This window comes from Capricornis sumatraensis, chromosome 17, assembly GCF_032405125.1.
Source record: "Capricornis sumatraensis isolate serow.1 chromosome 17, serow.2, whole genome shotgun sequence".
NCBI classification, from domain to species: domain Eukaryota; kingdom Metazoa; phylum Chordata; class Mammalia; order Artiodactyla; family Bovidae; genus Capricornis; species Capricornis sumatraensis.
Genome location: NC_091085.1, coordinates 77,888,971 through 77,913,260, shown reverse-complemented (window position 1 = coordinate 77,913,260; position 24,290 = coordinate 77,888,971). Strand labels below are relative to the sequence as shown.

The window sequence follows — 24,290 nt, the reverse complement described above, 5'->3', positions numbered from 1 at the left end:
CAGGGGGCGCCGCGGCCCCGCTGCCTGCCGACTTCCTCCGCCGCGGCGCCCGGGAAACCGCGGCCCGCGGGCTTCCTGCCGCTCCGGGCGGGTGGGCGGGCGGGGGGTCGGGCGCGCGAGCCGGCCCAGGGGACTGAGCCAAAGCTCCGGAGCGCGGGGAGCCCGCGGGCAGAGGGGCGAGGCGGCCGCGGCCCGCCCCAGGCAAGTTCCTACCCGCCGGCTCCGCCGTGGCATCTGTGCAGGGAGCTAGGGCGGGCGCCGGGCCATGGCGCGGAGGCTCGCTCGGCGGGCCGGGGCGGGGCGGCGGGGCCGGACGGGGCGCGGGCGCTCGCTGCTCGGCCTGGAAGCAGGCCCAGCGGCACGACTGACTTGGCCGGCCAATCCGAGCAGATTCCGGGCCGGGCCCCCGGCGGTACCGGGGGGCATAGCCCTTGCCACGGGAGGCTGTGGGACCGGGCGTCCCAGGCCCAGCGGGGCAGGGACGTCCAGGAGGTGGATGGCAGGGCGACAGGAGCCAGCGGTGGGCCGGGCCAGGCGGTCCACACCCTGCACCGGCGCAGCTGTGTGCCCAGGGCCCCTGGAGTTGTGCCCTGTGCAGGGCAGAGGCCTGGGTGAGTGGGGGCCTGTCCTTGCTGACCCAGTGGGCCGGTGGGAGCTGGAGTGCCGACTCTCCCAAGACCATCCTCCAGCAGGGAGGGCAGGACAGAGGCCACTGCGCCCTGCAGGGGGCTTTCCAGCTGGGAGGGGTGGCTTCTCCAGCTGGGCTGTGAGTCCCAGGAATAGATGAGACTGGGGGGAGCAATGGGGCTGGGCAAGAGGCCCCGCAGGCTCAGGACTCCTCTTCAGAGCTCCACGGGTGCTCAGGGATGAAGAGTGGGCGTCCCTCCTGGCAGGGCAGCCGAAGCCCCAGGGAGCGCATGGCGCCTTCCCCAGCGGTTTCCTGTGGAGCGACCCTGTGGAGGCACCCCCCAGGCCCTGGTTGCTTCTCGCACCCTGGCTGAGAGGCGCAGCAGCGACGGGGACAGGGCTGATGGAGAGACACTGCCACCAGCCCAGGCTGGGCACCGGCTCCCTCACCATTTCTCCCCTAGCCCAGCACCACCATGACTGACCCGCTCTCCTCTGACTGACACCCAGAGGCCTCAGGGCCGCCTGGCCCATCCTGGTGACAGCCCCCAAGCCAAGCAGCTTCCACTTGTCCTGCCCAGGCTGGCTCCTGCCCACCAGCTTTCCCAGGCTCACCACGTGCCCCTGATCCAAACAGGCCCAAGGCCAGCCTTCAGCCGGCAGCTTTTGCACTCCTGGGCCACCCTGTGTCCAGGGCCACAGCAGCAGTCTGGCAGCCCCCTGGAGGATCAGGACTCCGCCTGGCATTGGAAGGACCTGGGCTGGGCTCCCAGAGACCACAGAGAGACCGCAGACCTGCAGGGAGACTGGCCACCTCAAGACTGTGCCCACGGCGCTGGGTCTCAGGCCAGGAGAGCCTGGGCCGCGTGTCCTCAGGTCGCAACAGCCACGCCTTGTCCACACTCGTTTTGCCACCTGCCGGGAGCTCGGGCCACCAGCTGTCCTCGTGCGGCCCCACCTGGCCATCCCTGTTCGCTCTCTGCTCCCCACCACCTCTTGGGTGAGGCACGTGCACCCCTGTGGGGGCTGGGAGCCCAGAGGTGGCCACCAAAAGCCAGAGGGAGCCACAGGAGGTGAGACTGAACGACTCTGGCCTGTCTGCGTGAGTAACCCTGACGGGGCAGACAGAAGCCTGGAGGGGATCAGCGGCAAAGTCCAGGAGTCTCCAGGTGTCTGTGTCAGATGAGCAGCAGAGAACGAACAGAGGCCTTGGGGTGGAGGCCGTCATCTGTGTGCGAGTGGAAAGGAAGACCCCAAGGCCAAGAGGTGTGTGGTGGCCTGGGGTGTGGGACCCAGACAAACACGCGCAAGCCCCAGGCCTGCGCCCGGCGGGGCACATAGCAGGCCTGCGCGCACCTCTCTGGACCCCTCGTGCTCGCTGGGCAGCGCAGGCCTCTCCAGTGGCCACCCCCTCCTGGAAACACGCACCTGTGCTTCGCCACACACGCCTGAGGCCCGCGCCCCCAGACTCAGGGCTGGCTGCTGCCCAGGCACCCCGGCCATGCTGACCACAGGGACCATGTGGCCCAGGGGCCCCGCGCAGCCACCCCATAGGACCTGAGCCGACACAGGCCTGCAGACTGCCCCTGGTTCCTCCCTGTGGGCCGTTAACCCAGCCCTCTCCCCCTGACCTAACCCCCGTCTTCCTGGGGCTGAGTCCAGTGATGCCCAGGGTGGCAGGAATGCATCTCGGAGCTCGCAGCTCACGCTCGCAGTGCGGGACCTTCACACTGCCAGCTGGTGTGCAGGCGCGGACCTCCCCAATGTGGGGTGCCAGCTCCGACTGTCGTGCACCCGGGCAGCCTCTCTTCTGGGAGCGTGCCAGCCCTCTCCTTCCCCCAGTGGCTGGGAAAGGCACTTGCCTTCCCCCCTGGGTGCACAGACCCCAGCTGCCGCCCCACCGTGTTCCCACTAGAGCCTCTGGCGCTCGGGAGCAGCCCAGACTGCACTCTGCAGAGGGTCGCGGGCAGCACCGAATCCAGCCGCTTTGCCTGTCTGACCCATGAGTGAGGACATGGGCGTGAACGGGGGCCTTCCCGGGGAAATGGAGGGCCGTGTGCAAGGACGACCCCGTCCCTGTGGTCTGGGGTGGGATCCACCTCAGCAGACGGCTGTTCCAGCAGCCACACTCAGCTCCGCGGGGACAAGCACGCCCACCAGGGCCTGACCCGCAAGCCTGCCCATGGGCGCCAAGGCTGCCGTGGGCAGGCTCAGCCAACAGCCACGGCCAGCTCGGCTGACCTGGTGAGTCCAGGACGGGGTGGGGGCCGGAGGGGCTTCAGGAAGAAGGGACAGGCGTCCGGGCTGGGTGCTGATGGCCGAGGACCCCTCATATGGAGGGGGGACGGTCAGGGGACCCACGTGGGCGGAATGCCAGGGGCCTGGGGGGCAGGCAGCCTGGAGCAAGGGGCTGGCAGGCTTGGAGGTCTCGGTGACCTGGCCAGGGCTCACCAGGGCCTCTGCGGAACGAGAGGGTGCTAGGGCTCGGTTCCTCTGCACTCCTCCACGTCAGGGGCTTGGGAACAAGAGCGGTTGTCTCTGGGGGACTGCTGAGCCACCCGGTTTCATCTCAGGAAGGGCCACATCCTAGAAAAGCCGTGTCTGACATGCACACGGAGAAAACTAGGCTAACCCCTCCACCCGCTGACCCCAGCTCCCAACACGGGCCTGCGTGGGCTTGGGGGCGTCTGTGCCTCGGCCCATGCCTGGTGTCTCTCCTGGACGACTGACACGGGGTCCTCCGCACCGTGGGTGGCAGGGCTCAAGCACGGACCACAGACACAGCCAGCATCTCCTGCAGAATGGCCGGAGGGGAACAGGCTCGGCTCGCGGAGCCCAGCCCCCCCTCACAGGTGTGCGGCGTCATCCCCGCCCACGGGGGTTCTGGAGCCCAGGGCGTCCCAGCCCACCTGAGGAGGAAATGAAGCCCAGGCCAGTGCTGCTGGGGCCGGGGCCGGGGCCGGGGCCGGGGCGGGGCATGGGACGGAACCCGACCCTGTGCCGGCCTGGTGACGGGCTGGGCCTGCTGGGGAAGCTCCACCTGCTCTGGCGTACCCTCGTTTCCAACTTTCTACGTGTGATCTGGGGTCGATGTTTCAGAATTTGTTTTTAATCAACCACATTCCTGCAACATCCTTCCCAACTGGCCCTGAGCCCCTGCACCCCCTCCCAGTGGGCTGGTGAACTCTGCTCCACGAGGTCCCTATCCCAGCTGTGGCTGCCCCCGCCCATGGGGCCTTCCTGCACCCGCTCCTGGACGCGGTGGCCCCAAGACACACGTGGTCCTCGATAACGCCCTGAGGTGGGTCTGGGAAGGCCCATTTGCAGACAAGAAGCTGAGTCTAACCAGTGCTGACCAGCTTGTCCAAAACTGTCAGCTGCAGCTGGGGCCAGGTGTGGGGTAGGCCCGGGGCTGGCTGGGGACGAGGACGCGCACATGTGTGCGTGTGTCCCTGGCCAGGCCAGTGAGGTCTGTGCTCCACCCTCAGGGGCGTGTGGGGGCCGTAGCCTGTCGTCCTGGAAACCAGGCGGGGCCCCCTAGAGCTTGCTGCTCTAGTTTGGATTTCAAACTCAATGCCACTCTCTCAGAATCCACTCGGCCAAGCTTTCCAAGTAGGAAAAGTGGAAGGAAAAGGAGCCTGGCTCCCGAGCGGGGAAGCCCTGGCTGGCGGGCAGAGGGGTGGTGGGGTGGGGACCACAGATCTCCCCCGGGTCCAGGCCCCCTCCTCCAGGGAGCGAGTGGCCGGAGCAGGTGGGCCCAGCCCTTCCTGACTCTGGGAGCTGCTGCCCTTTCGTGTTTGCCAACGGGTGTGTGAGAAGGCGCTTTTGGAAAAAGGGCTGGAAAACCACTGACCTCATCCAGCTGGCCGGCCTTTGGACATGGGGAAACTGGGCTCAGAGGGGTTGGACCTGGAAGTCAACAGCAGGGTGAACCCACAGGCAGGGCGACGTGCCGGGCCCCCCGTGGGCGCACAGGAGGCCCGAGGTCAGGCCTGGCATGGACGGGGCGTCCACAAGCGCAGTGCATGGACTGAGGTCTCACAGGGCAACCAGCACGGCAAGGGAGGCGGCCCGCAGGCCCAGCCCTGGTGGCCACCACGCGGGACACTCCTGAGCTCAGGGAACAACAGCGCGTCGGCTCCACACCCTGAGGGATCCGCCTACCCTGCGCCTGGGCTCGCAGGCCACTACCCGCCCACAGGCTGGGCGCCGCGGGGAGGGCCTGGATGTGGAGTGAGCTGGGTGCCCTGTGGGCCCAGAGGACCAAGCAGACTGGCGCAGCCCTGCCTCCCTCCCCCAGGACAGGTCCCTGAGGCACCACCGCCCCAGCCAGGGCCTTGGGGAGCCCCACCAGGTCCTGCTCCCGCGGCCCCAGCAGACACACCCCACCCCCAGCCCTCTCCATCATTGGTCTGAGCAGCTCCAAACCCTGGGCCTCCTCCGGAAGTTGCCCCCCTGCAGTCCTCCAGACGGCGCCTGGCCTGGGGAGGCATCCCAGGGGACGGAGCTGAGCCTGCTACGTGCCTGCCTCAGAAAGCCTCAGCGGGGCCACTGGTCCTGGGAGCTGGCTTCTGACAAAGGACTCGCTGTAGAAAAGGTGTCCCTGCTGGAGACTGCTCTCAGGAAGGTGACAGGGCAAGCTCCCGGCTGCTGGCCTTGGCTGGCCAGAAACTCTGGCGTGGAGGCCGCCCGCAGGACGTGGGCCCCGGGCTGCGTTCCGCACCCCCCGGTGGGCCGTCACAGTGGGCTCAAGGATGCCAGGGGCTAAAGCCCCCCCACTGCCTGTTTCTGCCCAAGCATCCTGGCAGGGGGCACTACAGTGAGCCCACACTGGCCTCCAGGGGCCAGGTAAGCATGCAGGTGGGGGCAGTCCACCTGGAGTGGGGTTTCCCAGCCCCACCGTGCAGCGATCTGTGACCGCCGTGCTCCTGTCTGGGCGAGGCCTGGGCAGCCTGTGCACCTGAAGGCCTTAGGCATCTGCTCCAGACCGAACCGGGCCCAGCGCGAAAAGGCCACAAAGTCCGCCAAGCTTGCAGAGCCGGGGGCATGGGAAGGAAGGAGACGACGGCGCAGCTAAGAGATCACAAGTTTGCTAACCTTTTAAAGGCTCTTAAAAACTGGGCCTGTTTTCCCTGGAGAACTTGAAGTGACTCTTTTGTTTACTCTGCTTCTGCAGCCAGCCCATCGATCATTCCAACAACGCTAAAAATAACACCGCGGCGGACGGACCCATACTACAGGCCGGGCTGGGGTGTCCTCGGTTTGAATGCCCCCTTCTCTTGTGTACCCTAGTCCCCTCTGGCCTGACCGGGGTCCTTCACCCCGACGTCAGGACGGTGCTGCTGCGCTCGCGCCCCCCCGCCTCCCTTCCAGTGGCTCAGGGAGCGGTGCAGGGTGTGGGGAGGGACACACCTGCCCCTTGTGGCCGTGTGCCCTCGGGCCGGTGCCCAGGGAAGCCGTGGTCTCCTGCCCAGGCCACGCGTGCCCCTCATCACCAGCGGGCCGACCTCAGCATGGGGCCAGCACCAGTCTCACCCTCCCACCAGCCACGCTTCGGCATGAGACAGCGCGAAGCCCCAGTCCCTCCTCCAGCCCTACCGGGAGTGGAGCCCCAGCCTGGGCGCCTCCCCTGCTGGCGCCGCTGTGAGACGGGACTGCCTGTCCCGCCGTGCGTGGGCCTGGGGCCCCGGGACCTCTCTCAGCCCAGCTGGCCCTGGCCTGGCACGAGTCGGCTCCACACTCAGCGACATGCGCCTCAAGGTGTGGGCAGAGGGACTGGTCACAGCCGGCCAAGCCAAGGGACGTGGACGTGGTGGGCCCAGCCTCGGACAAGCCATGGGCTGCTGCCAGCGGCAGCGTCCTCCCCGGACCGGCCTGGCTCCGGCTCCAGCGGGCGCCGGTGCAGGGGGAGGGGCGGGAACATGCGGCGTGTGCAGAGCAGCGCCTCTTCCCTGGGCTGAGCCTGCGAAGGGCCTGCATTTGGGGCTGCTGTCGGGGGCGGTGCGGTGACTCAGCGGCAGGGGCAGATGCGAGCCTGCGACGAGGGGCTGCCCACCAGCCCCCAGGCGTGGAGCAGGGAGGGGGCATGGGGAGGGCGGCCGAGCTTGCTGTTGCGGCCGGCTCTGGCAGAGACCCCCGGGGCTCTCAAGGGTAGGAGGGGGTCACGTTTGCCCACCAGGGACTGCTGGGGAGCTCCGAGCCCTGGAGGCCGCCTTTAGCCAGCACAGCAGCACTCTCCCGGGGGGAGCGGGTGCTGGCCGAGGCCTGGCCTGCACGCTGGGCACCGTCTCTGACCTCAGGGGCCCCTGGCTGGGAGCTGGGCCTGGCCCTCCCTAGCACCTGCCTCTGCAGCTGGGCGGGGCTGGCGGACCCTGTCACCCACCACTGGAGGCGGTCAGGATGGGACGGACACCTGCCAAGAAGCGCGGGCGCCAGGGACGGAGGGCCGCCTCTCCCTGCTCTGCCCACCTGGCAGCTGCTCCTGCGGGCTCCCGAGCAGGGGCCTTCCTCCCACCAGGGCCTCGGGGAGCACTCGGCTCCAGGGCACAGACACGTCACGACACAGAGACGACTCCTGACGACCGTTTCTCCTGTCGGTTTAAGCAGCGTGGAGCTGGGACAGACAGGACCCCAGGCGTGGTGCCTGCTGAGTGTGCCAGGGCCTCTGGGGCAAAGGGACAGGCCAGGGCATGGGAAGGGACCCGTCGCCCTGGGTACCCCACGGGCAGGCCGAGACGCAAGTCACTTTGGTTCTGAGAGCCCGGGCGGCAGGGCAGATGGGTAGGGTGCGCTGCCGCACCAGCAGAGCCGCTGCCTCTGACCGCGGGGAGAGGGCAGGCGCAGGCACCGGGCCGCACTGGCGGGCCCAGGGCTGCGTGTGCACAGCGATGTTCGCATCTCAGGCTGCCCCGCCTGAGCCTGGCAAGGCCTCCACCCTCTAGCCAGGCCCGTCTGGTACCAGGCCCCCCGCTGCACCCACCGTCAAGCCCTGAGCAGGCCGCCTTCCAGTCCTCAGGGCCCAGAGCGTGCCGAGGGCTCCCACCCACCTGTCGTGATCACCTGCCAGGGGCAGTGCTGTGCCGGGTGTGGGCCTTGTGTGGAGTATAGCGGTGGGAGCCCAGCCCGCCCGGCCAAGGGTGCTGCGGGTCCCTGCAGCCTGAGGTGGGGCAGGCCCGCGGGCAGGGGTGGCCCATGGCTCCGCTCCGCTCCCTCCCGCTCGGGACCCTGCCTCGCTGCTGGCACAGCCCAGAACACGGGAAAAGTGCCCGCTGGGGCGCTCCAGTCGCTTCTTTCACTCAGCCTGGAAACTGGGTTGAAACAGGGAAAGAACCTGCCTGCTAAAATCAATGAGCGTTTTGGGGAAGGAAGGAGCGCCGTCTCTAGCCTCGTTACCATGGGAATGTTTCTGGATTGACGACCAGGAGAGAGAGGCGCGCCCTGGACAGCTCCAGCTGCCACAGGCCTACCACCAGACGCGCACACGCCTGCCCAAGAAGCCCTGGAAGCTTCTGGGCCTTAGAGACGCGCCCCCGGCCTCTGTGCCCTGGTCTGCTCTGTGGCCCCTCAAGGCTGGCACTGGCTCAGGAGGGCACCACTCGGAGGCCCAGCCCCGCCTCACTGCCTCCCGACAGCCTGTGTGCCCACGCTGGGTTCCCCGCCCCCTGCACGGTCGTCCTGAGGCGCCACCATCGAGTCACGCGGCCACACGCCGTCTGCCCGTCCCTCCCTGGGGCCCAGGCCAGACCATGCCAGGCAGACAGGGCCGCGGCCTCAGCCAGCACCACGCAGCAGCCCTGGGTCTGCTCTGCCGAAGGCCGGCCAGGCTGCTGTCGGGGGTGGGGGGTGCTGGGGCCATGGCTGCCCCAGAGACAAGCCTGGGCTGAGACCCAGCCCACCTGGGCTCAGTCCACAGATGGGACTTTGCAGGGCAGTGGAGGGGTGGGTGGGAGCCGGGGCCTTGGTCAGGCTGGGGGTGGGGGTCGGGGGGCTGGACATGCGCCAAGTCCATGCCTCTCCCTCAGACGCCGCACGTGGTCTCTGCCGTGGGCCCCCAGCCTCCTCACACCCCGAGGAGGGCCCGGTGCCGCCTATGCCCTGGCCGCCCTCCTACCCGCGTCCGGGCAGGGCCACACCAGGGGCGCGTTGTGTCGGGTCCCCAGCTCCGCAGCCAGCACACACACACGGCCACGGGTGGCCTGCAGCCCTCGGGGAAAGTCCCCAAGACTCAGAGTCAAAACACCACCACCAAAAAACACCCCCCGCCACAGACACACAGGCGTGTCTTCTAAAGGTGGACGGCAGGCCTGACTCTGCACACGAACGCTTGAAAGGAGCGGCGGCTGCTCCCCACGATGCCGCTGCGGAAGGCAGGGCGCCCGGGGCTGAGGGTGCGGCTGGGCTCGGCCGTGCGACTCAGCTGTTGGCAGCCACAGCATGGCCCCATGTTGCTCCACAGCTGTCAGACACTGCCTGTGACAAGCGGGAGGTGGGTCTCCCAGCCCCAGCCCCGAGGCCCTGCCAGCGCCTCCTCAGGGCCAGCCCCCAGGCCTCTGCCCCACACCAGGCCAAGGCGGCAACCCCAGCGCATTGGGAGGGAGAAGAGGGGTTGTCCTGACCCCCCAGGCCCGTCAGCGGGCTCTGCAGCGGGCAGGCCACGGAAGGACACCCACATGACGAGGGGCGGTGGCTGCGGCCTGGGCATCCGGGCGGGAGGGAACTCCCGGGTCCACCCAGACTGACTGCGGGTTCAGTCCCCCACCTGCCTGCGGACACTCCCAGGGAGGGGCTGGCAGGGACACGCCCCCAGCTCCAAAGCCCTGCTTGACCCCTGGTCACGCCTGAGTAGGAGGGGAGGCGCCGTGGACCCAGACACCCGCACCCGGCCGCCCCTCAGCTTGAGAGCCAGCATCTGCCACAGCCTTCTAGACCCAAGGCCCGCCCGCCCTGCTCCGGCCCAGGCCAGTCCTGCCATCTGCTTTCCCAAGGCGCACAGGGAGCCGAGGAAGACACAGGAGAAAGCAACGCTCAGAGGATCCGTGCAACATGCCAAAGCACCCCTGAGGACGGGGGGCAGGCTGGGGACCCAGAGGTGAGGCGGCGAGAGCGCAGACCAGCGGTCTCTGTGCTAGCGGGGCGAGGCAGCGAGGCCCGGCCGGGGGACAGCCGCGAGCTCCCAGGGCCCCAGGCGCGGGCCCCTACCCTGTGTGGAGCACCAGAGAGCACTCAGAGCCCAGCACTGGCCACACTCGCTTTCTCTGCAGCAGCGTGGCCCCAGCCAACCTTGGTGCCCAGGCCCCCTCGGGGGGAGCAGGGCGCAGGCCTGGGGCCCCTCGCATGGAGCCCCCTGCATGGCCCTGGATCCCTGCCAAGCTCTGCAGGCCTCTCCCACAGGTGCCAGGAGGGGCAGCCACCTGCCAGGAGCCTCTCGGCAAGCAGGGGCCACTCCCCAGCCTGGCGCGCTCTCGCCTGCGCCACCCCGCAATGCCTCCGAGGACGCCGCCCTCCCGCCCACCCCAGGGTCATTTCCCGCGCCCGCCACCCGTGACGGGCGCCGGCAGCCCACAGCTGCGGAAATCAACAAGGCACAGTACTCACGTTGAAGAAATTGGTCTTGTTCCTCTCGCAGAAGAGCCCCTGTGCCGGCATGTGCTGCAGCTGTTGCCACGGGACACCACTGCCTAGCAACACGTCGCGGGCCCACCGGAGGTTCTGGGGAAGCAAGAAGTAGGTTGGGAGTGAGTGTGTGGGCAGCGTCGGGCACCCACGGGGAGGGGGGCGGTCCCCTCCTTCCAGGCTGCGCCAGCCAAGCAGCAGTGCCCGCAGACAGCCGTCCTGTGGCGCTCACGGCCCGGGCTTGATCGCCCAGCCGCGAGTGCATTTCTGAGCTGGTCTCGTGCCCTGCACAGCTGAGCTAGGAGAGCGTGGCCACAGACTGCCTGGGGAGGGCACAGACGGATGCCTGGCCCTGCCCAGATGCACAAGATACTGCAGGGACCCAGCACCCCACTGTTGGCCGGAGTCCCCCAGCAGCCCAAAGGGTCCAGGTTGACTTGTTAGGCTGTGGGAGACAGCCCTGAGCCTGGGGGAGCTGGCGCTACAGGACGCCAAGGGAAGCGAGTTGGTGGGAGGGGCTCTGTCCACGGCTCAGGCCGCTGCTCTCTGGCCACGGTACCTCTTGGTGGAAGCAGGGAGGGCGAGGCCTGAACACCAGGCCCTCGAGGGGAGCGCAGACTGGGCTGGTCCATCAGCCTCCTCCAGACAGCTCCTGGGAGCTGTTAGAAACACCCCGCTGCCCCCCAAACAGGCTTGCAGGGGCCTGGGTCTGTGGCAGAGGTACATGCCCGTGCCGGTCCGTGTGGGGGCGCCCCGCAGCCGTGGGGACTAGACCACCCTCTCCAGGCCTCCGCTGCCCACGTGGAGGATGGCGGTGGCCACTGGGCCACTCCTCGGGCCAGGATGCCAACAGGAAAGCTGCTGTCTGCACACCCACTCCTCCTCCCAGGAGCTGGCCTGCCCTGACCTTGGCGACTGGAGCCTCCATCCTGCCACGCCCTCCCCCCTGCCAAGCTCTCAGGGAGACGTCCCTGGGAGGCAGGAGGCTGGGGTGGGCGTAACGCCAGTGTCTCCCCTGAGTTCCCTCGGTGTGGGGTTGCCTCAGGGCTCACAAGGCCGGTCGCACGTCCCTACCTGGCGGGCAGCATGAACTTGCCTGTCCTCATACACCTGGAGCAGAGAGGCCTCGGGCCCCGCCCCGCCCCCGAGGACCCCGGCGGGCTGCACCAGCTGAGCCTGAGGGGGAGGGCTGGCCTGTGCTCGGGGCGGGGGGCCGAGGCCCCTCCCTCACCTCACGTGGCTCAGGCCCCTCTGCCAGCCTCACCCTCTGTCACTGGGCATTGCCTCCTGGTGACACGCCGGTGGGAGCTGCTGTCAGGGAGCCGCCACGGCCCAGAGGGGAGGATCTCTGAAGCGGGCAAGGCTCAGGAAGGCTGGGGGGCGCGGGGAAGGCCTCGCGGTGGAGCACCAGGCAGGCCCTCCTCTCTCTGTCCTCACCGGGAGGCCCAGATGAGCCCCTGCTTCTGGGTGGGGTGCAGGGAGGGGCCCGGCCATCTCCATGCCCGGCCCAGGCTCGGCTTCTTTCTCTCCGGACGCCCGTGACCTGGGAGGGCCAGAGCAGGCAGAGGATGGCAAGAGCAGCCTGGCGCGGGGACTCCGCGCCACACGGGGAGAAGCAGGGAGCCCACCCGGGGAAGCACGCTGCTCGTGGCCTCTGGCCCTGCAGCTCCGTGGGGCCCGCGGGCGCCTCCAGGCAGGCAGCAGCTGGGCGCCCGCGGGGGCGCTGGCGTCCCGGTGTGGCTTGGGCTGTATCTCCCTCACGGGTCATCGCTGGCGCCTCTGCTGCTGCTGCTGGCCCTGTGTGTGTCTTCTTGGAGAGATGTCTATTCAGGCCGTTTGCCCGTTTTCAAGTTGAGTTGGGTTTTAATTAATGAGTTGTAAGAGCTCTTTGTGTCTTCTGGATACAAGCCTCTTGTCAGATGTGTGGTCTGCACACCTCTCTCCCACCCTGCCGGTCCTCTTCTCACTTTGGCAGTGTCCCCTGAAGCACAGACGTTCTCCACTTCGATCGTGTCTGGCTTACTTACCTATTTTTGGTCACCCGTGCTTTTAGCGTTCTATCTATGGAATCATCGTCTAATCCGAGATCACCTAAGATTTACATGCGTGTTTTCTTCTAGGCGTCTTGTAGTTTCAGCTCTGAAATTGAGGTCTTCAATCCATTTCAAGTTAATTTCTGTATACACTGAGATGGCATCACCTACTCCATGGAAGTGAGTTTGAGCAAACTCTGGGGGTTGGTGATGGACAGGGAGGCCTGGCGTGCTGCAGTCCACGGGGTCGCAAGGAGCCAGACGCAGCTGAGCGCACAGGCAGGCCTCCTGCCTCACTCTGGCCGCCCAGTTATCCAGCACCATCTGCTGAGAGGATACTGTCCTCTTCTGCCACGAGAGGATTGTGGCAGCCCCGCTGAAACTCTAGTGACCACAGACGCACCCATTCAATGCTGGACTCCCGACTCGCCTGCGCTGGCGTGTGATCGACCCTGAGCGCGGTGCCACGCCGGCTCTCCTTTTGGCTGTGACGCGACACACGATGTAAACTCTGCCAGAGGCGCCGCTGTCCACTGAGCGGCTCACAGTGCCGAGCGCTCACACCGCTGCGCAACCGCCTCGAGCCCCGCTGGGGCTCTTCACCTTGCCAGTCTGCGCCCCGCCCATTCAGCAGCAGCTCCTGGGGCCACACGTGCGCAGAGTCCTGCTGGACGTATCCGTTCTTTGCGTCTGAACAATCTCACTGAGGACACCCGTGTTGGAGCAGGCATCAGAATGTCCTTTGTTTTGAAGGCTGAATAATATTCCACTCTGCTTTGATTACTGGAGGTTTGCAGTGAGCTCTGATGCTGGGACGTGTGAGTTTTCCAGGTCTGTCCCTCTCCAAGACTGTCTGGCTCCCGGAGCACACTGTAACCCACTGAGTCCTGACCCTCGCGGCAGGTAGGGTCGCCGGTTCCCCGGGTGAGCCGGAGGGAGCAGGCTGGCGGAGCCACGCAGAGTCACTCTCCAGCGAGCTCCAGGGCCCCTGTGCTGAAAGGCCTCTGAGTGGCCCATGTGGACGGTGGGAACCACAATCTTGAGTAATGCCACAGCCTAGGACTCAGACTCCTGCCGAGACCAAGCCCTTGGGGAGTCACAGAGCAGCAAGCACTGGACTCGGGTGCGGCGACCTTCCCCGAGGTGTGGGAGTGTCTGGGAGCCTGTGTTCTCAGGCGTGCCCCCCCACCGCGGGCCAGTAGGACCCACACCTTGGGGGGCCCCAAGGCGGGAGTCTGGTGTACAGCAAAGCTGACCCTGGGCTGGAGGGCAGCCTTGGGGGAGGTCAAGGGTCCCCAGGGGCGGACGACTCCAGAAGGGATAGGAGGGCTGCAACCCTGGGCGGTGCCCACACAGAGGAGACAGGCTGTGGTCCTCGAGTGGGGCCCTCGGGCAGGACCTGAGGAGTCTGAGGCTGGCTCCGCTGGGGCCGCTCTGCCCTGGGCAGCCACAGAGCCATAAGCAGGGAGCACGGAGATGCCACCGCCACGCCCAGGCAGACTCGACAAGGAAACAGACTGCTGCTGAGCCTGCGCAGCAGGAAGCGTCTGTTACCCAACAGCTGCGTGGGAGGTGGTCACCGCTGGTCAGAGACAGGCCACCAAGAGCTCTGGCCGGGCCCCAGGACGGCAGGCTGCTCGACCGGGCCCGGCACTCAGCCCACGAGGCAGTGAGGTGTTTGAAAGCCACCCAGCAAGGCCTCTGTGCAGAGCGAAGAGCAGCCTGTGGGCCCCCGGCTGCTGCAGAAAGGGACCTCCATTTTGGAGAAGCAGGCCATCAGGCGGGACACGCAGGGACCGAGGAGCCGCAGACGCGCGGTGTGACCCCGCAGAACAGACAGCTGGGCAGCCTCGTCCCTGCCGCTGGGCCCACGCCCACCCCACAGGTCCCCCAGCCCATCAGCCCAGCACGGGGGACCCAAACAACCTGGGCTAATTTGCAGAAAAGCACAGGGCCAACAGTGAGCAGTGTAGGGGGGCACGGTGGAGACGGCTGGGCCCCGGAGCCGGGCTGCCTGACGTCGAGCAGGGAGGACGTGACCCCCGACGGTCACTGTCATGCAGGCAGATACACACGCAGGGGGCCTTTGTCTCACGCCAGCAGAACTGTGGACAGCGCCCCCAAGTTCTCTAGCTGACATAAGTGTGGTTTCCCGCTTTTCAAAAACCCTCCCAGCAAAGACACAGGCTGAGGAGCCCGCGCGGCCCAACCCCAGGCCCAGGCTAAAGCCATTTGTGGGAGTGCAGAGGCGCCCGGGGCCCCCTGGGGCCTGCGACGCAGCCCTGCTCTCCCTCCAGCAGCTGGTGACTGCCCCTCCATTCTCAGGGCATCTCACCCCCCAGGTCCCACCTCGGCTCTGCTTCTGGAGGAGGGGAGAGCACTTGCAGGCCCCGCAGGCTACTCCTGAGGGGCTTCATTCAAACCCAGGTCTGCCGGGTGCAGAAGGCCCGGGCATGGCCGGACGCAGCCAGGCAGGCGGGGACGCGCAGCGGGGGCCAGGAGAGCCGGACAGCCCGCAGCCCGTACCAGGCTGCAGTGCCCGTGTGCCCTGCCCTGGGGAGCCAGCCTGCCGCGTGCACAGCCACGCTGCACCGCGCCACGCCCCCACAGCAGCCGTCAGGGGGCTTCCTGCCACAGCCAGCTCCGTCTCAGGCTGTCTGCCCTCCCTGTCTCTTCAGGCCCCCAGCACGGGCCTCTGGGGGTAGCGGCTCCTGAGCCCAGGCCTTACTAAGCGGGGGAGCCAGACAAGAGTGGAGGACCCCGGGGCCACCCCGCCAGCCCCTTGCCCGCCTGGGCAACGCCCTCCCCTCCCTGCAGCCACCACAGCTCCTCCACACTCGGGCTCTGAGAGCGGTGCCTTCCTCCAGCCTCAGCAGCGCCCCAGCCTGCCTGGGCCCCACTACTTTCCCTGTGGGACCCATCACAGCGGGACTCGCCTCACCGGCTCACTGGTGCACTGCAGATCTGCCCCGTGTGAATGCAGCTCTGGGGGGGCTGTCTCCCCAGCTCCTCCGGGCAAGTCGGGAGCCCAGAAAAGGACACAGACGGACCCCACTCCCCCCACCAACACTAAGCGCCCGCAAGAGAGGCCTGGTGGGAAGCGCGGGAGCCCCGACGTCCGGGGCCCCGCTGCTGAGTCTACACGGTCCGCCGGCCGAGCTGGAGGAGGCCGCCAAGGCCAGGAGGTCCACTCGAGCCGCGCCCCCTCCCAGCCGCCCTGCCCACGCGAGCTGCGCCCCTCCCAGCCGCCCTGCCCACGCGAGCCGCGCCCCTCCCAGCCGCCCCGCCCACGCGAGCCGCGCCCCTCCCAGCCGCCCCGCCCGTGGCGCTCACCCGGTGGGTCCTGCTGTGCGTGTAGAGGAAGGCCAGCCGGTAGAGGCTCTTGTAGTGCTGTGGGAAGCGGCCGAGGCAGAGGTGCAACGAGGCCACACACTGCTCCGTGAGGAACTGCCGCTGCTCCTCCGCCCCGGTGGGCAGCCCCTGCGGGAAGGCCGGCGGCTCCGCGGGCGCGTCCGCCCGCCTCCTCCCATCCCCCGGGGCCGGCCCAGGCGTCTGGGGCTTGGCGGGGCCGCCAGCGGGGCCCGGGGGGTCGGCAGCAGGCTTCTGACTGCCCTGCTCTGTGGCCCGGGAGCCTTCGCTGCTCTCCGAGGACTCCTCGGCTCTCCCTGCGTTGAGAACAAGGAGACTGTCACCTCGGCTCTAGAGCCCTCCTCGTGGCCGGTGGCACCGGCGACAGAAGCGCCTCGTGACAGCCGCACGGTGGGACAGGGGCAACCTTGCAGCAGGGGTCTCCGCCCCCAGGGCCCCACTGAGGCCTCCGTGGCCTCCCGTCTCCTCCTTGACAACACAGGTCATCCAGCTGGTGTGCAGCAGAGGTGGGGCTGCGAGCGGGGCACGGGGTGCCCCTGCAGATGGGGCGCAGGCTGTCCACCTCCAGGCAGTGCAGGGGCACGAGACATGGTCCACAGAGGGCAGGCGAGGCGCCCCTACCCAGGGAACCACCTGCTCCAGGCTCGGCGCCCCCCACCCCAGCCTCCCTCTCCATCTTAGGGGAAGACCAGAGGAACTCTGTGCCAACCCAGTACACCCACTGCCCCCGATCAATGCCCCATCCCTGGCCCTTCGGGGGACACCTTTTCCGACCCACAGGGGTGAGGGACAGGCGGCAGGGAGCAGACAGCCGGGGCCTCCCGAGCACGCACAGCTCGGGCCACATGACCACACCCACATGTGAGCCCCTGAGCCCAGACTGTCCCATCCAGGGCCTGTGTGGTGCCTCTGGAGCCAGGCCTGGACCCCAGGGACAGGTCACCACCCTCGCACCAGACAGGCAGTGTGGGGGGCAGATAAGGGTGCAGACTCGCCCTCTGGACGTCACGTGCTTGTCTAGTAAATGGGAACAGCCAGCGCTTTTCCCAGGGATGCTAGGAGGCTTGGCTGTTGCTGCTGCTATCTGCCAAACAGCTGTGAGCCCCAGCCGGGCCAGCGTGGAGACGCTTTCGAAATCCACGGCTGGCCAACCAGCCTTGGCCTCAGAGCATGGCCAGGATTGCTTGCCTGCCTGCAGCCTCCCAGCAAGGCCAGAAGTGGGGCTGACCACTGGCTTCCACAGTGGGGCCTGGGGATCGCAGGAGTGGGGAGCTGGGCAGACCCCAGGGCCAGATCAGGGCCCTGCCAATTAAGGCGGGAGGGGGGCGGTTCAGACCAAAAAGCAAGCACGTGTGATGCACGGGACACTGTGTGGCCGTCTGCACCGGCTCAGGGGTCTGACAAGGACAGCGTCACCAGTGCTCACTGAGCGTCATGCTCCTTCCTGAGATGCTGCGTTGAACTCCAAGACCTGCAAGCAGGCCTGGGGTCATTCCCACCCTTCGGGAGAAGCACCGAGGCCCGGCCTGTGAGTGACTCGGCTGACCGCGGTCCCGGGCACTGGTGGAGGGGCCAGGGCAAAGGCCAGGCCACTCCCGGGATGCCTGGCCGACCAGCCGCGCCGAGTCAAGGCTCCGTACCTCTCTCCTCTGTAGCCGCCGGAAGCTCTTTACCAGACAGTCCTGGGTGGGAGCCGGGAGCGGGCGGCCTCTTCTCTGCGCAGGGCCTCCGGGAGCCCTCCTGGGAGCTGGCGGGCTCGCTGAAGAAGTCCTGGGTGGAGCTCGAGTCTGAGAGCGCCACGGCCGTGCTGTCCTGGCTGCGCTCTGGGGAGGGCGAGGGTAGTGGTGGGTGAGCCACGCAGCGGGGCCCAGAGGGGCCTCCCCGGGAGCCCCCCGCAGCCACTGCTCACTGCCCGGCCCGCCACCCTGCAGGCATCGAGCCCCCCGCCGAGGCACCAGTCTCCCAGGGCGTCCTTCCCTGGGGAGCGGTGCTCTGGTGCGTGTCTGACAGCAGGCTCTGGGGGACAAGCTTGCGCCTGTAACATCCCCGGGTCCTGCATCACGAACACTCCCGCCGCGGCTGACCACCAGTTGCCAGCGTGATCCGTCGGAACGTGGGGCTGGGAGGAGACGTGAGGTAGTGGCCCACCGCAGGGCGTTCCCACCATAACAGGCACACGTGACCGAGAGGGTCAGGGCTTGGCCAACGCCATTAGCCAACGTGTGGTGGGTCTGCAGTGACAGTACAGACACCTGGGCTCACCCACAGGGTGCGGGCCACAGCTGGGGGAAGGGCGTGAAGCCCTGGCGGGACCTTTTCCCCAAGGGAGCAAAGCCAAAGGCACCAGGCCACACAGGGCAGGTGAAGCCCGCGGGAAACACCTGCCCTGCACGAGGCCCGAGGCCCCAGTGCTGCCACCCCAAGATGCAGGGACCCGGCCCTCTGGCTGTGCAGCGGCACCCAGACCACAGAGGACCAGCAGGGCCCAGCCCAGGCCGGAAGGTGCCGGCTCCAGGACAAGAACTCTGCTGCAGGGAGGGGGTGAGGATGCAGAGGAACCCCCGAGGGGCACACAGAGGCGCGAAGTGAGTGGCAGGCAGAGACGGACCCTGAGAAGCCTTCCGGCCGACCAGCCAGCCCGGAGCAGAAGGCAGTGTCGGGGGAACTGGAATCCGGGGCGGGGGGCCCTGAGGAGGCCCGGCAACGGCGGGGCCTGGCCCCCGCCTCGTCTGCCTCTGCCCCCGCCTGGTGCCCGGGAGCACAGCGCGAAGCCCGCTCTGGGCGTGAGCCTCACTCCCTTCAGCGTCCTCTGTCCTGCATGTGCTGTCCCAAGCCCACGAGAAATCTCAGACGCACACACACAAGCAGAAGAGCACTGTCAAGAGACAAAGCGGTCGGCACGGCCATGTCAGAGATGCCCGCCCCTCCTCTCCACGCTCAGTGTCCCTCAACTGTCACTGCCAAAGGAGAGCCACAGCCACACAGCGTGGGCTGACCGCGCTCAAGGCAGGAGCCCGACGGGGGGAGGGGCGCGCCGCCCACGCCACGGAACCGTGTCACCCGAGGACAGACTTCAGTCCCTGAAGACGTCTCAACCCCAGTGCAGATGCTAAGTTACTCTGTAAAAAGACTTGTGAATAAACCAATCGGAGAGATAACATATGACCATCACAAGAGGCTGCAGCTCGACAGGGAAAGGGCCTGAGGCCTGCAGGGCCACCGTCAGACAGTGCCCTGCAGCTCTAGGGAAGAGGGGCCCTGGGGAGCAAGAGCGTGTGAGTGCTCATGCCCGGGAACCAGAGGACACGTGTGTCGCTCCAAAGATGGCCACTAAGGGGACTAAGGGCCCTGGGACAGGTCTTTCCTATCTTCTCTGTGTGTCTACGAGGGTCAGCCTAAGGCTGCTGAGAACGATCCTGATTTTCAGTACTACGAAGCAAGCAAGGTTTCACACTAAGAAGCCAGTCAAGCCCCCGTGAGGCCTTTGCAGGGGTTGTGCTGGGGGCTTCCAGGCCCCAGTCCTAAGGCAGGGCCAGACCCAGCGGACAGCTGGGAGACCCACAGGGCTGGACAGGTGGGCCTTCCAGGCAAAGGCACACGGTGGACCCTGGGGACCACCCACCACCCAGGCACCCCTCCCCCACCTCCAGGGGGCGCCCAAGGCCCAGGGCAAGGGGACAGAGCTGGAGGTGCAGGGAGCAGGGCCCGGCCGGCTGACTTAGGGCGGGCCGTCCCCTGCGGCTCTCTCCAGGCAGGTCTGACTCAGCCCACAACCCCTGGACTCTGAGGGCTCCCAGGCCAGCCCGAAAGAGCTCTGGTGACAAGACACGCAGTCCCTGCTGTGTTTTCTCCGTTTGCTCCGGCAGGATGACTGGAAACGGCCCACGGCCATCCAGTTTGTTAGCTCGGCTACATGAAGGCTCAAGGAAAGAACTGTATGCCCGTGTGGTCAGAACCGTGGCCACTCCGGCTGCTGAACCCCAAGAGGGTGACCCCTGTTCCGCTGGCCAGAAAACAACAGGTTCTAAGAAAAGTCAGCCTGAGTGCAGTCAGTGTTTTCAGAACTCTTTACACTGGCAAGGTCTGCCCCAGTCGGGCCGATGACCACCAGGAAAGGACCCGTCCACTGGGGGCAGGGCTGGCCGTGGAATGGGGTCCCCCGCTACAGGCCCCGCAGACTGGACAGAGGCCCCAGAGAAAAAACACCAGGAACCCACTCCACACTTCCCAGAAAGGCAGCAGCAGCCTCCCCTCAGGGTCTCTCTTCTCCCACCTGGTCACTCAGCGTCCGAACACCATGACGTCTCCAAGCTCCATGTCTTTGCTCCCACGGTCCCTTGCCTGAAATGGCCCTTCTCCAGGAAGTCCTCTCGACCCACCAAACCCCAGAGGCAGCTCATGACGCTCCCTTGGGGCACCAAGCGCCGCCCCAGGGACACACAGACCCAACCAAGGCCTCATCTAGGCTCCCCCAACGGCGCCCTCTCCCAGGCTGAGCACCCACCAGGCACTCCCCAGACACCATGAAGAGCTGCAGCCTGAAGACCAGGGAGGGGAGGAAGAGGAGGCTCACGGGCCGGCCCTCTCCTGGCTCCCCACCTGGCCTGACGCTGGGCCCGCCCTGTGGGGAGGCAGGGGCGCCCGGGCACCGTGGGCAGGGCTGTGCCCAGAACACAGCCTGCCCTGCATCCACCTGTTCTTGAGGACGCTGCCCCGCCCCGCCCGGACGTGCCCGGGCCCTGTCCTTCAGAGACCATGCGAGAGTCTGCCGCCTCTGCGACCTTCTTAAGTGAAAAGCAACGAAGCGACAGGAGTGCAGACGGAGGGGCCTGCCAGGCAGGCGGGCAGCACAGGGAGGCCGGGGCTGCAGCGCGTCTGCCCAGAGCTGGGGCGGAAGCCAAGCGCGTCAGACATACACTCTCCAAACACCGCACAGCGACGCGGAGGTGCCCTGGCCACGGGCAGCAGGGAGCTGGACTGAGGGGCAGCATGCGTCAGCTTGGTCCCTGAAGCGAGCCGGGGCAGCGCAAGCGGGACGGCCAGGGCGGTGCGCTCAGGGTTAGGGGCGGCACGGGCAATGCTGGCGGAGGCAGCGTGGGTGACCGTGGGGACGGGCACAGGTGTACATGACACAGGTGGGGGATGGCGGCGTGGCAGTGGCGATGGATGTTGCGGGGCTCCCCGAGGACCTGCATGGCCCACCAATCCCGGGGCTCCTGCTGCACATGGGCCCACAGGCACCCCGCAGCCCGGCGGCCCCGCCCTCCTGACCCCCACACCCCTGTCCTGGCTAAGCTTCGCCCAGAAGGCAAGGCCACAGGCTGCCTGGAGGGCCCACCCCAAGGCCCCCGCCCGCTCCGGGACTCTGAGGTGACACGGAGGACATCAGGAGACAGCAAGGGGCCTGGCCAGTCCATTCCAGGGCCAGGTCGCTCTGTCAGGCCTACTCCCTGGACCCTGCCGGCAGCGACCCCCCCACCAGGGAGACATACACACCCAGCACCCTCGGCCTGCAGGGGCCTCCCAGGGGGGCCTCCCCACTGCCCACCTGAGACTCCAGCTGCCCCCGGCCCAGCCCCAACTAGCCCTGCAGCCTCCTGCCCTCAGCCCGCTCCCTCAGAGGGGACAGGACCCATGGCCAAGCCCGCCAGGTTGCCGCAAGCACGGGCGCCTGGTGCCACACCCGGGACCCGGCCCGGAGCCACCGCACAGAGCTTCCTGCAGGGACCCAGACCCGGGACCCGGCCCAGAGCCCTCGCACAGAGCTTCCTGCAGGGACCTGGACGCACACACGCACAGCACACATGCGCGCTGCACACCGCAGCGTGGGGAGCACAGGGCCTGCTCCGGGCTCTCATCCTGCTGGGTCAAGCCCGTGTCAACAGCCATCTCTGGAAGCACCCTGAAGGCGCCAACGCACTCTGGCGCTGAAATCCTCAACAGCATCTCCCGAGATGGGCGAACTGAGAGGTGAGGCTGCAGGGCTGCAGAGCAGAGGCCTCGCGCTGTCTGTCCCTCCTGGTCCAGCCGGGGCCCTCGGTCAGCCATGTGCACCTCCCGCTGCCCGGGGACTGCTTGGTTCCAGGCACTCTCCCCAGGGCTGCGGGCGGGCGGCAGAAAGCTCCCCACCCTGGTGTGGGTGGCTCAGAGAGCACCCAGGCCTTTGACGCTACGCTGAGTGATCATGAAGATGGTGAGCAGGCATCAAGCTCCCTACACAGGCCCTGGCCGCCTTCCAGAACCTCTCCCAGTCTCTCTGGATAAGAGCTGACCCAGGCGCACTCTGGGGCTGAGGCGGAGGCGCCCTCAGGAGCAGCGCGGCCTGAGGTGGACCCGGCGCTCAGCGGCCCATCCAGCGGGCAGCAGGGTCGCCTGCAGGGCTGAGGTGGCACCTGGCTGTGTGCGCGGCTCCCTGCACATGCCTCCGGAGCCAGGCGCCCAGCACACATGACACCAGCACCTGTCTGCAGTGCTCTTCTCCCCAGCGCCACGCACACGCGTGTGCCAGGGCGGGACCCCGAGTGGCGCTCCCAACCCCGAGGCTGGCCTGGCCCCAAGTCCTCCAGAGAGCGCCTGGCAGAAAGGACTTCCCGAGTAGGGACTCGTTTCCAGTGTTTTCTCAGTGTCCTCAAGATGAAAGGTCCCAAGAGGGCTCACCCTGAGGTGCGGGGCGGGGAAAGGCCTGCTTGGGGCACGTCTGTGGGGTCATAGTGGGAGGACAGGCCTCCCAGCTCCGGGTCTGTGCTCCCTGCTCGGGGCAGGCGGGTGGGGACGGAGACACGCAGCACACGCTCAGACGGCCCACGCAGGTCTGCACACGCACACCCACAGCCGGGGGGCCCAGCCAGCACGCGCTCCCCTCAGGGTGCAGACGGCAGCCCAGGGAGTCGCGTGGCCCGGGACCCCCGCGGCTCTGCGGGGCCCTGCTCCCACACCTGCCCTCAGGGCCTGGCCTGCGTCCTGGTGCGCCAGAGGGGAGCGCGAGACCGACTGCGAGGCTGGCATGCATGCCCGAGGTGTTAGTGAGGATGTGGTGACCGGCCGCCGCCTGCCCGGCCCGCATGGGGAGCTGGCCGATTCCCCGCCAGCTCGTCTGATCCCCACGGCCTCTCAGGTCCCCGGCCCGCAGCCGGCAAGGCGGACTCGCGGAGGCCCCCGGGGGCGGGGCAGGTGGCGGCCCTGAGCATGTGGGGGCAGAGGGTCAACGGTGAGTCCATGAGGTTAATGAAGACCGCAACATTGCCCGTGTCAGCCCACACCCGGCACCCCCTCACACAGCAAAGCAACTCGTTGCCCGAAGCGCCCCCCCGGGACTGGCGTGCCGCCCTGGGCTGGCGGGAGGGGGAACAGGGACTGTACCGTCCGGCGTGGCCTGCTGGTGGGGTTTTTTACATTTGACGTAATCGTGGTCAACCGGAGTGGCTGTGTAAGGTGGGGAAGTCAGACCTGGGCCAGAGGAGGGGAGGGGGGCTCCGGGGCCCGGCAGTGTCCCAGCTGAAGAGCGGGAGTCCTCGTCCACCAGGCAGGCCTTCTCCCTGTGGGCCAGAGGGCGGGTGCATCAGGGTCCATCTCCCCTGAGGCTGGGCCAGTGCCTCTGGTGGCACCCTTCCCCTTTGGTGGCACCGTCCCCTCGGGTGACCCCGTCCCCAGGTGGCAATTGTCCCCTCGGGTGGCACTCGTCTCCTTGGGTGACACTGTCCCAGGGCTGAAGGGGTGGCCCCAGGGGCCCTACTTGGGCTCCAGCCCTAGCCAGTCACTGCCCAATCTTTACAGCTGTGCCTGCTGCCAGCTCAAGTCTCACAGCAGGCAGACGCCTCCCTGGAGGCACCCACCCCACACCCCCAGCACCTCGTGTGACACCCGGGGCCTGAGGGATCTCATCCTGGTCAGTGTGTGGCCACGCTCACACGTGCAGAAGGAAATGGCCGCAGAAAGCACGGCGCCCTGAGCTCCTCTCGGGAGTAGCACGTGCCAGCAGGTGGGGAGCGTCTCAGAGGCAGTCCCAGACCCGCCGCCGGGACCGCCGACCTCCAGCTCATGTGGGAGGGCGTTTCCCACATGTACAGGAGCCGGGAGCTGAGTGCGCCGCTGGAGCACGTGCGGACGCACAGCGCGCTCTGGGGAGCCGCGGGGAGCAGACGGGCGGGTCGCCATGCGCCAGTCCCCGCTCACGCCTGCCAGAGCCTCCTACATCTAGCGTCCGTGTGCGGCACTTATATAATTGTCAAGTAAAAAAAGAAAGACTTATGATCACACAAAGCCCATGCCTGCTGTGTCGGGAGGGCCCTTTCTGACGATGATCTCTGGGTACACTGCGTCCCACCTGGGTGATGTCCACACGTGTGCCCACCAGTCCCACAAGCTAACAGCACGGAGCCCAGCTGGGCATAGGCCCAGAGATGGGGCGAGCTGAGCCAAAGCTCCAGGACGTGGACACCGGGTGACCCACACCCCAGGAAGGCCTGCCAGGCAACCACATCACGGCCCCAGCGCCCCGAGCTCAGCGAGGCTGAGAGAGGACCCTTGCCTGGGTCTGGGGCAGGAGGCTGCAGTGAGCAGTGTCCACGCAGGCACAGCTGTGCTGGGAGGTGACAGAGCGGTGCAGGGCGCTCACGCACCCTCTGCATCTGGGGTTCAACAGAAGGACCC

The 24,290-nt window shown here is 67.6% G+C and overlaps 1 protein-coding gene across 1 annotated transcript in view; it reads right to left on the bottom strand.

Moving 5' to 3' along the window:
- The window catches only part of CABIN1 (calcineurin binding protein 1), a 75,319-nt gene that overhangs the window by 14,136 nt on the left and 36,893 nt on the right, over nucleotides 1–24,290 (bottom strand). Inside the window, exons 25-28 of the mRNA XM_068989478.1 lie at nucleotides 23,001–23,176; nucleotides 17,282–17,464; nucleotides 15,606–15,937; nucleotides 10,222–10,335 (exon numbers count right to left, since the gene is read on the bottom strand). Of these exons, the coding sequence (XP_068845579.1) occupies nucleotides 10,222–10,335; nucleotides 15,606–15,937; nucleotides 17,282–17,464; nucleotides 23,001–23,176 (805 nt within the window). The remainder of the gene's footprint in view (nucleotides 1–10,221; nucleotides 10,336–15,605; nucleotides 15,938–17,281; nucleotides 17,465–23,000; nucleotides 23,177–24,290) is intronic.